Source organism: Anneissia japonica, unplaced genomic scaffold (genome assembly GCF_011630105.1).
Source record: "Anneissia japonica isolate Jap-2015-1 unplaced genomic scaffold, ASM1163010v1 scaffold4058_len632159_cov189, whole genome shotgun sequence".
NCBI lineage: Eukaryota > Metazoa > Echinodermata > Crinoidea > Comatulida > Comatulidae > Anneissia > Anneissia japonica.
The window spans coordinates 303,416-319,559 of NW_022735300.1; the positions used below are offsets into that span (position 1 = coordinate 303,416).

At 34.4% G+C, this 16,144-nt stretch overlaps 1 protein-coding gene across 1 annotated transcript in view; it reads left to right on the forward strand.

Annotated features, from left to right (window-relative positions):
• Window positions 1–12,181, forward strand: part of LOC117116542 (THO complex subunit 1-like) — a 38,773-nt gene extending 26,592 nt beyond the window's left edge. The window contains exons 12-18 of the mRNA XM_033260598.1: window positions 1,561–1,631; window positions 2,252–2,290; window positions 2,903–3,037; window positions 3,373–3,456; window positions 5,176–5,329; window positions 8,899–8,980; window positions 9,407–12,181. Of these exons, the coding sequence (XP_033116489.1) occupies window positions 1,561–1,631; window positions 2,252–2,290; window positions 2,903–3,037; window positions 3,373–3,456; window positions 5,176–5,329; window positions 8,899–8,980; window positions 9,407–9,690 (849 nt within the window). The 3' untranslated portion in view covers window positions 9,691–12,181. The remainder of the gene's footprint in view (window positions 1–1,560; window positions 1,632–2,251; window positions 2,291–2,902; window positions 3,038–3,372; window positions 3,457–5,175; window positions 5,330–8,898; window positions 8,981–9,406) is intronic.
• The last annotated feature ends 3,963 nt before the right edge of the window (window positions 12,182–16,144 follow it).

Below are 16,144 nucleotides of genomic sequence, written 5' to 3' on the forward strand. Positions count from 1 at the left end.
TTAACTGCTTTATTTTTAATTTTGTTAATCTGATGTAATTTATCTCTGTACTGATTTTTTTTAATTTGTCTTGTTTTTGCTCATTACTGATCTATTTTTTATATCTTTTTTTATTTCTTTCTTGATTGTGTACTTTGTGTCTCTTGTGTATCTGAGGAAATCAAATTTCAATTTTACCAGTTGTATTATTGACAATAAAATTACTTTGAACTTTGAACTAATCTACTTTTTCATTTTATTTCAACTTTTTCTTATAATAAAGAGGCTTACCTTTCCAACTAAACCATAGAGGACAGTTGATGTTCAAGGGCTTTAAAAAAATACTGATTATTTTCAAGGTTGAAATAAATTGGTTGAATTTGAAAAACAAATAAAGGAGAGTGAAAATTAAAGGTTTACAGTACTTTGGCAAGGCCTCTAACTTGACAAATGTGAACATCTTAACTTTTCCTTCTCTTGAGATATTAATAAGTCGTGACAATAAATTTTTTTCCCAATTACAATATTTCTCAATTTTGTGTTTGTTGTAATACGGATCTGTTGCAATGTCATGTTAGGAGGATAAATCTCTCCACATAGGTGTGAATGTTCTTTTAGAGTTGTTTTTTTTTTAAATTTATGGTGTATTTTTTTTTTTCAAAGTGCAGTCACACTGCTTTACTTGCTGAAAGTTATTTATCACATGGGATTGTTCACATTAACAACATTCTCATAGCAGAGCAAGTATGATAAAAAGGAATTATAGGAGTGGATTAAAAGGGATTATAGGAGTGGATTAAAAGGGATTATATGAGTGGATTTTTAAATTCTACAAAAGTTGCCAACATTCCAAGCCCAGTTTCCTAAGTATAAATCTTTTTTTCATCAACATTTTTCCATAATTATTTTTATTATCATTGTAATCATTTATAAATTGTTGTTGCCAACATTCCAAGCCCAGTTTCCTAAGTATAAATCTTTTTTTCATCAACATTTTTCCATGAGTAAATACATTTCTAAGCAAGTGGTATATGTAAAAGTATCAGTGGTGTATCCAAAAATTTGAAATAGAGTGGGGCCGAGGGAAGGACTTCCACAGATGGAGGGTTTAGACAACCTCAGCCCCACCATGGTTGGGGCTGATAAATATTTATTATGATTATGGCACTTCTAGATTGCTGGAAATGGCACTCGCAGACTTAAATTTAAATATAATTTTCTCCATAGTTTTGGAAAATTTAAGGGTGGAGGGGGGAGAGACCCCACTGGCCTGCCACTGAGTATTAACTTAGTAGTCTGATGGGGCACGATAGGAAATTGGAGGGTGCCACCTATAGGAATTAAGTTATTCTCAATTACTTGAGTGTAATTTTTTTGATCAGCAATTTCCCAGTGGGAGCACCAATCGTAACCCATGAAAGTAAAATAACTTTAAATTACATGCTTATAGCCAATAATATATTTCCTTTACAACATAAACTGAAATATATGCTAATGTTAACTCATATAATTTATAAATGATTACAATGATAATAAAAATAATTATATAACAAACAAAATTGTTCTGTTTATTTTTTGCAGCACATTCTGACTCGTGAAGAGCATTGGAATGATTGGAAAAATAAAGGATGCCCGACTTTTGTTTTGGAAAGGTCAGTATTAGTTACATTATAATACTCTTTTAATATTGATATTTCTATATTCAGTAAGTATTTGGTACAGTAGCATTGACCTTATGATTTAGCATATTTTTGATTTCTAAAGGTCAGTGGCAGATTCAAAGGGAACCCTGTTCCCCTCCCCCCATAAATTTTTAAAAATTATAGAAAAAATTGATAAAAATTATTTTTTATTCAAATTTAAGTGTGGGAGTGTCATTTCTGCCCATCTAAATGTGCCATAATCATAAATGTTCTTACCTCAGCCCCAACCATGGTGGGACCTGTGGTGCTACTGACTCCCTATCTGTAAAAGTCCTTCCTTGGGCCCCTTGTTTTTGGAATTCTTGGATCTGCCACTGTAAAGTATATTTTCAGTTATTTCTTGACATAAATTAATGAGACTTTTTTAATGTTTTTCAATTTCAACCAATTTAATTGTCCTATTTACGTTGTTGGAACTGGCTATAAATGTTACTGTAAATGACTAGATTGTAGCTGATATTAAATTTATTTGAATGATGTAATTAAGTAGGATTCAAAGAAATGTTGTCGGTAAAAATCATTGGTGATGATATACATGTTATGATAATTGCTATTATCTTTTATTGTAGACCTAAGGATGGTGAAGAAGCAGCTCCTGTAAGATCAAGGTATATAAAATATTTTTTTCAACAATTGTATATCAAAAGTTCTGTCTACACAGTGTTTTCACCATATATGGGTATTACAATATATCACAACCCATATATGGGCATGATAATATCATATCACACCCATATATATGCATTATGATATATCACACCCATATATGGATATGGTGATATATAACACCCACATATGGGCATTATGATATATCGCACCCATCTATAGTTGGCATGGTGGTATCATATCAGACCCACATATGATCAAAGTACAGGTGTTTGTCACGTAAAACTTGTTAATGTTGACAGATGTTAGGACAGTAAAGCTGAAATACATTATCAAAGTCTTATCAAACATTGTTTATTCTGGCAGACAGAAATCTTTTTTTTTTTCCCTGTATAAATCTTTAACATTACTAATTTCTGGAATTAAATTTGAAAATGACAGGTCTTTCCATGTCCTTTGGCCTGTTACGGCATTTAGCTAGATTGTGATTGTTTATCCGTTTGCGACCCTTTTTGAACTTTCAATTTGTGAAACTACTCCTTGACCTATTTGACCGCATTTGAATTTAATTAAGGTTTTAATCAAATTTTTAAATTGGTCTTCCAAAATGACAGGTCCAGAAAGAGAAGTATCCGTGAGGAAATGCTAGGGGAAGGCACCAGCAAAAGACTTGACATGGGAAGTCCTGAACTCACCAAGCTTTGGAATCTATGTCCGGATAACATGGAAGCATGCCGATCAGAAGCCAGGTGCAATGCCTTGGTTTGATTATTTCTCTCAGCGGACCTTGTGTCGATCAAACTTAGTAACTGACCAATCAGAACGAAGTCAGGAATACATGCTTGTCCCACAAACATGTGTGTTTACATACGTTTACGCTGTTGGTTTTTGGGACCTTAGCGATAATCCAAGGGGGCAGGCAGGCTTAGAGAAAAAAGTACCATTATTTGATTTGAAACTTCAGTTATCGAATGCTATTGTGTTAATAAGTTGATTATATCATCAGAAAACAAATAATTTATTATTTGTTGGACTATACAATTTTTTTTTTCATTATAAGTTTTATAATTTAAATTTTTATCAGAATATTTCTACCAAACCTTGAAGAATTTTTTGAAGAAGCTATTGAGCAGGCAGATCCAGAAGCAATGATTGAGGATGAATATAAGTAAGAACTTCAGTTAATTATAAGAATAAAATTTCATTTGTTTAAAGTATACATGTATAAAAAACAACATATCATTATTATAACACTGAGAAGAAATTCCCAATTTTATGTCATTTGATAATCATAATTTGTGTGGACATCTTGTTTCTAGTACAGGAGAGAACAAGTGGCAAAACCATGCCTGCATAGTAGACTTTTTTTTATACCTTGTTTATCAAACCCTCCGACTACCAAATATGGTGATTTAAAAAAAATGGAAATTTCATTAAAAAAAATAAAATGTTACATTTGTTTTCATTACAGCCTCCTCTCCTGTGAAATCTCTAAAATTAAGATATATATTCAGTATTTCTTCCTTATTTACATAGATTTAATGCATTTATTAATCTCATTACTAGAGTGTTTTAAAATAATTTGTTAATAAAATTTATTTTTATTTTCCCCCTCCCCCCTCCTAGATTCTTTTGGCAGAATCATTTTGCTAAATAAGAAAACAAATTTTAATTTTATTTTTTTTTTTCACCTTTGTCTGATGAGCCTTAAAAAAATAAGTTTGTGAAACAAGGTATAAAAAAAAGTGTTGCCTATGTAAAACATAGCCAGTGCTGTAATAAATGAACTTCAATACAAAAAAATGTAAACAAGAAACATTAATTACAAGTACATCATTCATGTTAGGACACATAACCATACTCAAGTTAATGGATCATCTATATGGCATTGGATCAACTCAACTAGTAAAATCTGGAAAAAATCTAAAACCTCCAATTCGAATATTGAATTACATATCTAAAAAGATGACAAATGTTATCAACTTCTAATGACGCACTCATTGAAACAGGACTGTTTTTTAGTCTTTTGAGACATTCTACTGATTACTAGCCAATTTAAGAGTCCTCTGCAAAATTTAAATGTCCATACAAATTCTGTCTGTATTAAGCTAATAGTCTTTGCGTAGATCCTTTGCTTTTCTGTGAAACTGATTTGCTGTTGAAACAGGAATTTTTTTTAGTCTTTCGAGACATTTTACTGATTACTAGCCAATTTAAGAGTCCTATGCAAAATTTAAATGTCCTTACAAATTCTGTCTGTATTAAGCTAATAGTCTTTGCGTAGACCCTTTGCTTTTCTGTGAAACTGATTTTCTGTTATCCATGCGTCATTTGAAGTTGATAACCAGTTTAATCAATGTTGTAATTCAATGTTTTAGTTTAATGTTTGAGGGGTTTCTATTTTAAGACAGATAGTATTTGTAGTTTGCTGAAGAGAACTACAAAAATGTATTGAAGGGTGTCCTCATTAGACAATATTAAGTTACTAGTAAATTAATCTATAAATATAAAAACTAAAAATTTAAAATGGATCTGATTTTATTTTCTTGTTATAATAAGCTAATTTTATTATTGTTCTAAAAACGGAGGTGGAATGACTGTGTCAAGTAAGACATAAAGCAGCAGGGTTGACAGATGAGGATGCGGTAGATGTGGAATATATGGAGGACGGCAATCCGCACTGGCTAACCCACTTAGAAGTGGGAACAAAGTCTGAAGAAGAAGATTCTTATTATTGTTATTATTAAATTATAATATATTGTCATTGTTATAATAATTATTGTTGCCATTGTTTTATGGTGTTTGTGTTATTGTTAATATTGTTGTTCTTCATCTTCTTGTCATTAATAAAATTATTATATTTTACATAATTTTTTTTTCTCTGTAGAGTTGTGAATCAAAGTAACTTTGCCTGGCAGGCTGTCCGTTTACTTGCTGGAAAATCACCACATTTCTTCCAACCAGTGATAGCTGAACCTCCCATCAAGAAACTATCCCAGTACCTCGAGTGGATCCTAACTAAGATAGCCAAAGAAATGCCAGTAAGTATTATAAATATAGAGTACCACAGTCGTGTTGTCACGATGCCAAGTGGCGCTCTCTGTCAACAGATGTTGGTTACTGTTGATTACGCCTAAATGACTTCATAGGCTTTCTGGAATAGGCATTTTAAAATCTAATATTTTACCAAAATGTACTAAAAACACAAAACTCGCATTATATTAGTTATCGAAAACAAATTTAATCATCAATTTAAATTTACAAAGAGAAGGTAAGATACAACATCTTAATAATTACGTTAGAAATTTGGATCAATGGTTTGTCAGTGGAGAAAATGGCGCCCGGTTGAACTCTTTTTGCAACAAGGGTATCATGCGGTATCGTGATGTAACACTGTAGTACTCTGTAACTAAAGAAAGTTAAGTTGATCCAACCTAAGTTTGCCAAAGAACTGCCAGTCTAATAAGTTATCACAGTAAATGTATTTGACACTCAACAACAGAATTGATTTAATGCCCAAATGAACACAAGCAATTGGTCAGTCCTGTCCAGACTATCAAATTTCATGTAACATGGCTAAATATGGTCATGATGACATCACATCATGACCATATATAGGCACATAATGACTATATATGGGCATACAATAGTTTTTTACCAAATAAAATTTGATAATGTGGATAAAGCCTCAAATTTGAAACGCTGATCACTTGATTGGAAACCCACAGCTTTGCCACCGTGCCACATGTGTTCATGATAGAAATCAGCTTATGCTTTCATTTCGCCTCTCTTCTGTATCTTTCATTCATTATGTTTGTGCCAATCTATTGCTTCAGTCTGTCACTCTGCCATTGTGTCAATCTATATTTATTACTTCCCTCTACTGACCACACTTATTGAATAGTTGATGAATTTTCTGCAAACTAAGGCAGTGAAAGAATAGGAAAAAAACAAGTGAGTGACATCTTCACAGCACTTAACCAGAGGCATGGCAAAGTCTCACCTTTGACATGACCAGATGATGAAAGCCTAGTACAACTAGGAGTAACATACACAACTATGTAGACAATCAGGCTCCTGAAATGTTATATGGTAAATGTAAAGAATATTTGTATAATCACTGCTGTCAAAAAAAGATTACAGGCTCAGTGGAGTGCTTTAAACTGTAATTACTGTCACATAATGTTGAAGGTTTTGAGAATGAGGAAGTCATTCACTCAAAAATTAAACTGTATGCAGTACAAAAAATCCTTTTCTTTTGATCTGTTAGTAAACAAATAAATACATTTAATAATAGATGGGTCATTCTGTGTCAAATCAACTAAAAAGTCCCCTCAACGTCTCAGATTGTTTTCCAAATTTTCAGGAGTGATTGGTACCTATGAAAAACAGCTGGAAATGAAATATTTTTGCTCAATGCTGTTTATAGTGAGATACGCGCTAACAAACTTTGAGCTAATTAGCGGTACCTCGCATATTAATATTCCATTTCTGGATGTTTCTCAGGGGTACCAATAACCCCTTAAAAAATTGGAAAAAATCTGAGACGTTGAGGGAAATTTGTGGTTGATTTGACACGGAATGACCCTAATAATAAAAGCCACTATCATTAGGTTGATATCTAAGCAATTCAATATAATTGAGTCTGTTTTCTGATGCCTTTTGGAAATTATCCAAAAGATATTCATTATGATTCATTCATAAGTTACATTTCAAAGAATTGTAATATTTCTTGATCCTTTTTTTTATAAGATGTTCTTTCCTAATAATATTATAATTCAATGTTTCAGGGGAGGGACGATGATATTGATAACATCAAACTTTAAGGCATATACCACAAATCAAAACCAGTATTAATATCAATGAAAGGAAATGACAAATCAAATACTTCAAAGTAACAAAATAAATAGAAAAAGTAGAGGTAGTCTGATCGTAAAGGAATTTAATATACTACCTTCAAAGTATTAATCTTTAAAACCCCAAAATTCAAAGTATAATCCTGAATTTTCATTCAAAAGAGCCATGCAAGTCATCACCCTCTAACAAATTACAAAAATCAGTTTCTAATAACCCACAGATACATTCCCCCGCACTAATTTCCAAACCCACTGCCAGACATTTATTGGCACATTTTTAAGACCACAGGAATGGCATTACTTACACGCCTGCCAACTGACAAAGGAGATTCCCATTTGAATCTCAACTGAAAGCAATAACTCACTGAAACACACAATTATGCAATTTTTGTCTCTTTAAATTTTAAAGCTTATGTTTGTATGTTCTTACATTGATTGTGTATAGATTTGTGTATTTTATTTAATTGAGAAGAGTTGTAGTTTGGTGGTAGAGATCTTTGCCTTCAAAATTCTAGTGTCCTGGGTTCAATTCCTGTCAATGTTGCAGGATTTTTTCTCACGACCAAAAGCAACTTCACTTCATAAGCCCCATAATGAGACCTAGGTACAGTATCTTGTCTGTATGTTTGTGTTGTGAAAGGTATTATCTTAGCAACTATGAGTAGGACAGTGCTTAACTTTGCTGTTGGCTATCCTTGGCCTATGTGATTAAATATTGAATGGGAAAAAAAATAATTGCTAATTTTATATCCAAGAATGCTTCCAAGTGGATTGAAATTTGCCATTTAAACCCCAATGCAGGAGGCCCAAATTTAAATCCTTGCTTTATTACATGTTTCCTCATGTTATATGTAAAACTGAATTGTGAAATATGTACATATGTGCCTTTGTAATCCTGCCAAATTACTTCAGTTGCTGACTTAAAAGCTGTATCTGATATGCCAATATGTACTTAAAAAAAACAAAAATGGCATATGTGGCCTATGTAAATACTGTTAGTGCATTTCTCTGTCCTTCAAAATGAATAATAAATTTATATTAATATAATGAATGTATCTTGCTTTGTATATATCTAAATATGACTGATGTTCATTTCCACAAGTGAAAAAAATTATTTATATCAATGATTAATAGCCAATTTAAGAGTCCTATGCAAAATTTAAATGCCCTTAATACAAATTCTGTCTGGATAGACCCTTTGCTTTTCTGTGAAACTGATTTGCTGTTGAAACAGGACTGCTTTTTTAGTCTTTCGAGACATTTTACTGATTACTAGCCAATTAAGTCCTATGAAAAATTTAAATGTCCATACAAATTCTGTCTGTTTTGAGCTAATAGTCTTTGCGTAGAACCTTTGCTTTTCTTTGAAACTGATTTGCTGTTTTCTTTGCATCATTTAAAGTTGATAACCTGTTTGATCAAATGTTGTAATTCAATGTTTTAGTTTAATGGTTGAGAGATTTCTATTTATTAAGACAGATAGTATTTTTAATTTGCTGAAGAGAACTGAAAGCATGTATTGAAGGGTGCCCTCATCACACAATACCAAGTTACTAGTAAATTAATCTATAAATATAAAAACTGAAAAATTAAAATGGATCTGAATTTAATTTCTTGTTATAATAAGCTAATTGTATTGTTAAAACGGAGTTTGAATAGCTGTAAGTGAAAAAAATTATTTATATAAATATATTTAAATATATATATTTTTATTCATTTTATTTTTAATGTTAAAATATAATATTTTTTTGCAGCAAACACTATCAACATCAGAGGAGATTAAGACTGGTGAGGGATTAGCTGAAACAGATGATCTACTGCAGGGAGGCGAGGAAGGTGATTATCCTAATAATCTTTAAAATCTGGGGCCGATTCTGTGCAGACGGTGCGATCGCAACCCCCTCCCTAAGTTGTATTAAGAAAAATAATTGTTGTATAGTTGATATGAATTGCACCCCTACCGCCAAATCCTGCATCTGCCCCAGAAAATTAAATTATTATAACTTAATATATATATCTTGTAGTTGCTATATCAGATAATAATTATTTATTTTGCAATGTTAATGATTGCATTAATGTAAAAAAAATCTCTCAAATCTAGGTTTAGCCTTTTATTTTTATTTGTCAAAAAAAGTTTGATAGGCTTTAGTCTGTGCTTACCATTCTACCAATCAAAATACAGGTGTCTAATGGTTGGAATTCTAGAATTACTGTAGGGCTGGGCTGCAACCAATAATCTTCCACAATTCTAACCCTCTGTAGAAAAAAGTGATGTTCTGACTGAGGATCAACTGGAAGCAGTCATTAGTAAAATTGGCGACAACTGGATGACCCTAGCAGGCGAGCTGTTCTTGAGTGACGATGATATCTCAAATTTGCAGACGGAACTCTCAGACGCAAAAGAGCAGGCACGACAGCTCTTGAACATCTGGCAGGAGAGGGAAGGAACGTCAGCAACGAAGGAAGTACTGGTGGGAGCTTTACAGGAGAGTGGTTTGAAGGATATCGTGGAGTCTGTCTTCAGTAACTCTCAAGCAGAGATGTAATTGCCATACAGTGTCTAGAAAAAAAAATAGTCAATGATTGGCCCAAGTGTTGATAGCCCACCCTTCACCCCTTGTGTATTTTTATTTTTATACATTTTATATTCCTTGAAATGTGAAACTTCTCTGTGTGCAAGGCACCGTGGTCATTGGATACAGAATCGACGATGCATGGTGTGTGACCTCCTTCGCTTCCTGGGCAGTATTCCTTTTCAAGCGTGTAATTCAGCCCAGTCCAATAAACGCAATCCTGATCTGAGTCCTGACCTGGGTTTCCTGACCTTTATTTGGTACATTACAAAAAGACACAGCTAGTGATGTTCAGTATTGGAATCTTTGCTTCTGCAGAGTGTTTTTCTTGTAATGTACATTTGCTAATCCTCCAAAACATCTAATGTCTTTAAATGTTGAGTTAATTATAAACGATAGAAGAGTTAGTTATAAACGATATTTGCAGTAAAATTAGGCACTGCAAGTGTTTTCAAAAAACTCATGCGAATGGCCAGCTATAGGTTTACGAATTCCATAGCTTAAATTGCACAGGTAATGCTAGAATGAGTATCAATATATTGAACAATCCTTCTGCCTTTCCTTGCCATTATTTTGCATAATACTGTTGGCCGTTGTTTTACAACCATAACATTTCATCTTCCCATACATTTGCATTGATTGCACTGCAGAATGTCACATTGATTGCAACAGAATGTCACATGACCACTTCTACTTTGCGGTCACCAATTTTGCCTATGTGTTCCAACCCATCTACAGTACGTCCTGCCAGGTACTGAGGGGAAAAAATATAAACGTGTGTTGCTCAAGGGCACAATCATTTGTGATCATTCTTAAACTCAAAGCATTTCAGCTGGTGGCATAGAGTCTTTTAAAGATAGAGGGTAGAAGGTAAAGGAAGTAGAACAACCTATAACTCACGGGTCATTGTACTAAATTGTGTATGGGCATGGTCCCTGGCTGCTTAAGCAGCCATAAGGAGGTGCTGTGTAGCTTCATGTTCACGCAGGGGCTGAAATGAACCAGATCATTAAGGAAACCCCCTACTCTTCTGAAATACGCAACAGGTTATTTAAAGTGCACACAAGCAAATGGTGTACACTAGACCTGCAATTTTCTGGATGGTAAGTTTCACAAACCTGCATCAAAGTTTAAGCTGTAGTTAATGATGCCTCTGCCTTACTGCTAAAAAACTAAAAATACAGTTTTCCCTCCAATTCGAGACAACATTTGGAACCTGAAAATGTAGAGTGGTCTTGGTTCAGTTTCCATCCTGAGGCATATTAGTTGTTACTTTGAAATAGTGGTCTCCAAATTAAAGTGGTCTTGAATTGGAAAGCAAACTGTACAATGCAATATTTTAATTGCATCCCTGTATATTTATGTAAGTTATTACAATAGCTTTCAATTCTAAATTAGCATGTGAAAAATCTTGTTTAAGTAACAGACACATGAATAAATTGTATTCTTTGCTTTGGCATTTAATTGACTGATATGGAAGACATTGAGGGAAGGGTAAATCACTGAAGTGGTGAGTGGATGTGAAGCTGATTAATTTCGCACTATTAAAAGGCAACACAACATCCATATTTATTTTTGGGATGTGGGAGCTCTTGGTTTTAAATTTGGAAGGTAATAAAAGTAGTAAGTTACTTTGCAAACAAACAGATGGGGGTCCGAGGTTGAAGCTCGGTTTCCATACAATCGCTACAGCGTTTTCACTGCAATCCTTGCAACTGCGTAGCTGTCCTCGACGCAATCGGAAGCGCTTCCTGAAAAAATCTGACCAATAAACGTCGCCGAAGGAGTCGGTGCCAACGTGTAGCGATTTTTATTGAAACCAGACTTTCGAAAATGTGCATAGGCCTATTGGGATACATATATTTTAGAATTTAAATTTTCAATTTTCGAAGTTAAACTGGAAGGAAACAAGGTCCGTTGTTGATAATAATGTGTAATTTATGCAAAATCATGATCAGGTTAATTGAGAATAATTTCAAATGTTTTTTCACTATAAAAACTCTCCCTTAAAATATTACTGTTTGTGTTGGGATTTTCGTTTTGTGTTGCCGTTTTGTCTTAACTTGTTTATTGTCACACAACAACCTAGTAAATACGTGGTGAAAATGTAGAAATTAATTTTCATTGCGATATAAACACACCTTATCTCCTACAAGGAAAACATACATAGCCCTTAGGTAATTTGACTATATTTTAAAAATGTTAACGAATACTGTTACCTCATCAATGATATGAATATGAGCCAATTGTTATCTTTCACATCGTATTTGCGTTTTACGAAGCATCATTGAGCATATTTTTATGTAGATAAACGGATCATTTAAACATTTACCCACTTTACCTATATTATTTTGAACCGAGTAAATCTGAGACATTAGGCCTATGTACAGTTACGTAACGATGTGTGCACGCGAGAGGGGAAAATTCCGAGACAAGGTCAATTAAAATGTATTGCCCATTTTAATTACGCTCATATTTTAGTACTAATTGCAATTTGATTTGCCTTAATTTTGACCACAATATGCCTGCCTCAAAAGTGTTCCGCATCCCCGTTCCTCAATAGGTGAAACATAACGAAAAGATGGAAGATGTACGAATATGTGCTACACTGTAAAAACAGCGTGGAGGATTTAGACACAAAGCTCCACGCAATTTTGTCTTTGTGACACGTTTAAAAGCTCAACGTGTTTAGACATACCAATGTGCTTATGCTCTTGACGTGATTAAAATTAAATGTGCTTAGTTATTTGACATCACGATGCTAATACGTAAGCACATTTAATACTAATATTTCGTCAGAGACCTAAACATTTGGCGTGTAGCTTTCCGTTTAAATCCTCCACGCTGTTTTTATAGTGCACTATTTAAAGTTATTGCAATTAATTTGACATTTTGGCAGTACAGTCTTTTTTCTTTATTTGTTCTATAAATACATTAGTAACATTCCATCTAGATACTTGGTCAAGTTCGCTACTTAGCATAATTTTAGCCTAAAAGACGACCAAAAGAAAATTGATCTAATCAGAGATCTATTAGGCCTCTTCCTATAGAAGGCGTGCGAATGACGATGTAGGCGTGAATGATGCGCGCTAGTGTTCTAATTCACAATTATTTGTATAGAAATAGGCTTAGTGAATTTCATTAGCCATCAAAAGTTATCGGCTCGGTCGGTATCAAATTGACCTGCCGCGCTCACTTAAAGGTAGGCCTGTGCTACATTATCATTTTCCCTTCCTTGATACATTTTACACTGTTACATTAAGGAGCTGAAGCTCCGTAAAAACACAGGCTTATTAAATAATTACCCTTTTCCGATAATATTAGATCGTTAGCGATACCAGATCACGTAACCGTTGAAATTAACGCGTTTGCTAAGCTAAAAAATAAATCAAGGAGCTATAATATAGGCTATAGTGGTTAAATAGGACATATTTGGCTTTGCTAAAGGTAGATAGTGGAATGTACTATCCGATTAATCAAATTAAAGTAACGAATTGCGAACGTTTAGGTTTAATGTGTGTGTCTTCTGCTTAGTGTCAACTGATTACATCGTAATCATAGTGAGACGGCTGCCGTGGCTAGAACCCTACCGCAGTTGTTACTATGGTATCTATCCTGTATTTTCTGGAAACAAGCAAAAAGTGGTAATGTTAAGTGCTTTTAAATGCCCAATTGTCTAGGTAGGGGAGGCTTACATTATTGAGGAAATTGGGAGGCCTATGCGTAAGTACTCCGATTTATACACCCTATACCAACACAAGATGGTTGGCCATGACCATTCTCTGATAGGCGGCCTCAATTGTATTGTTGTAATTATATTACAGTATATAGCAATAATAAATATAGAAATATGTATTAGATATAGAGACATTTATATTTTCTATAGCATAACCTTATACGTTTTGGTGCCAGTATTTTCCCGGCCCAAACTTGAAACACCAAATGCTGAGATAGTATATACAGTAATTACGTTTTTTCTCCTATCTTCTGATATTGATGGTCGACAGGAGGCGGGGTTAGATTGTTTCCTAAGCTGTCAATCAAAAGTTCCAATTAGGAAGTGAGGCATCTACTGAAGGGAACTGATGTCATGGAACTCGGCAACACGTGTATTATGGAATTGAGCCCAGGCTTTTACAAGTAGAAGGCTTGCGTTCACACCAATACCAAGCATCCTACCTTTTCATGCACTTTGGTGAATTCGATGCGAACCCATGGCACACTTAAGCCTAATTATCACCAATTGCGACGTGTTATTTACAGAATGCGGACATTTTGCTTACACAGACGAACGTGATGTTTACGAGTTTGGGCCAATGTTCGCGGAATGGATCAATCGATGCTTGATCCGAGAGTGCTACGTTTAAGTAGACCTACTCGCTACATTAGACGGTGGTCTGCAATCCACAAAAGTTCTGATAAATTCTGATTCTTAATTTTAGTTACAAAGTTCATGTAACCATCGATTGAATATGCCTATTCTGTGCTGTGTGCTAAATAAATAAAATTAATTTTATCTACCAATCCCGATTAATCAAGCTCTGAACAATATTAATTTTTTGGCGTTCCATATGAGATTGTTTATAACTCGGTCGACAACCTCATTATAATGGAGCGGGGATTGGATTGGATTGGATTTATTCGGTGTAAACACCAAGGATAGCCCACGAAAGTCTAGAAGAAGACTTATTTCCAGTGGGGTCTGGTGGTGATTGGACAGTACACCGAGAGACAATCCCCTACTCTTTTCCGAAGAGTGTACTGTGTTCTTTAACGTGCACATGGGCCATAAATGCACACGGGACCAACGGCTTAAACGTCTAATCCGAAAGACGGGGCGCTATTGTAACTTGTATTTCAGCCCTCTAGCTGAAACACAAGGAGAGGCAGCGATGGGAATTGAACCGGGGACCTAGAGATCTCCACGGTTCAGCGCACACACAGTGGCTACCACCAGATAGCCGACTGTGCTAAGCTGTCTCTCTCACTGAGCTAAGCTGCTCTCTCATAGAGATAACAAGGGATTCTCGTATTGTTTGTGGACACATACCCACATACAGTATTTTAAGCTACCGGTTCATATTAGAAAGACGAAATCTTGTGGCTATGACTAATGAGAAAGTTGGTTTAATTAACTTTTGTAAACAATTTATAATAATGAACTTTTTCGCCCCACATTAGATATTGTCGTCGCAATTTTCCTACACAAAACGATGGCGTAAGCGTACGCAAACCGCTGATCTCTACTATTAAATATATTATAGTAGAGATCAGTGACGTAAACTCGTGGGTCTGTTTGATAGTGTGTATATTATGGGGAAAGCGCGTACTCCTTGCGCTGTTCTGATTGGTCAGTAGTTTTAATTTTTACACTTGGAAAAAGTCCATTGTGATGTAGGTCATGTCTGATAAAAGCTTATTAACGTTCTTGCCAACGGTGTATACTGTATTGTCTTACTGTATATCGAATAAGCCTAAAGACTTTTTGAATTATGTTACAACAATGAATTCATTGAATTTCGTACAACAATACATTCTTTCATGAGAAGCATACCACGAAAAAGAACTACCGAAGTCATCGTAATTGAGGGCACACTCTAGATCTTTTGTTGGGTAAATATAAACACATAAATTCGTTTAAAGGGGATCCACCAAAATTCTCTTATGTTGTAGTATGTTGTAACATTGAAGTTAAAAAGACGTAAGTGCTGGAAGTACAATATTCTACACAAAACCGGGGCGTAGCCAGGGGCGGGGGTGGGTCAAGGGAGTCCTGACCCCCTCAAATTAAAAACATTAAAAAAAATATCTCGATTATAGTAGTGAATGATCGGTAATGTGAAAAAAAAATATAATATATGAAAATGTAAGCTAGGGCCTCCTTTTATTATGATTTACAGAGTAACTGACAAGGCGCACACGTTGTGTCATCTAGAAATCTCGAATTTTGTGCGTACAGTAATAATTGAAGTTGAAATAAACATTTTGTTATAATCATGGTAACTCTCTGGTTACCCGTATCGAGGTAGCAAATGAAAACACTGTAATTTATTACAGTATTATAATCAGGGAAGAGTGTATAATAACTCTTCCCTGGTATAATACAGTTTAACCTCCCTGTGCGACCACCTCCCATAAGCGATTACATCCCTTAATGTCTACTCTCATAATGTTTGCGTTTGTTCTCCCTAACTAATCAATTTAGGCTTGACCCCCACCCCCTCAAATCTTGCCCTGGCTATACCCCTGACAAAAGTATAAATGCATTTATGACGTTTTATTCGCATCAGATTTGACTTTTTGATTAAATGAAATTCGAGTTTAGGCCGGCAAAACTAACTTGATATAACTTCGATATCCATCGGCCCATGATAATCATATTATCATACAATACCATCCACTGAGGACTTTTTTTAAAGGAAACATA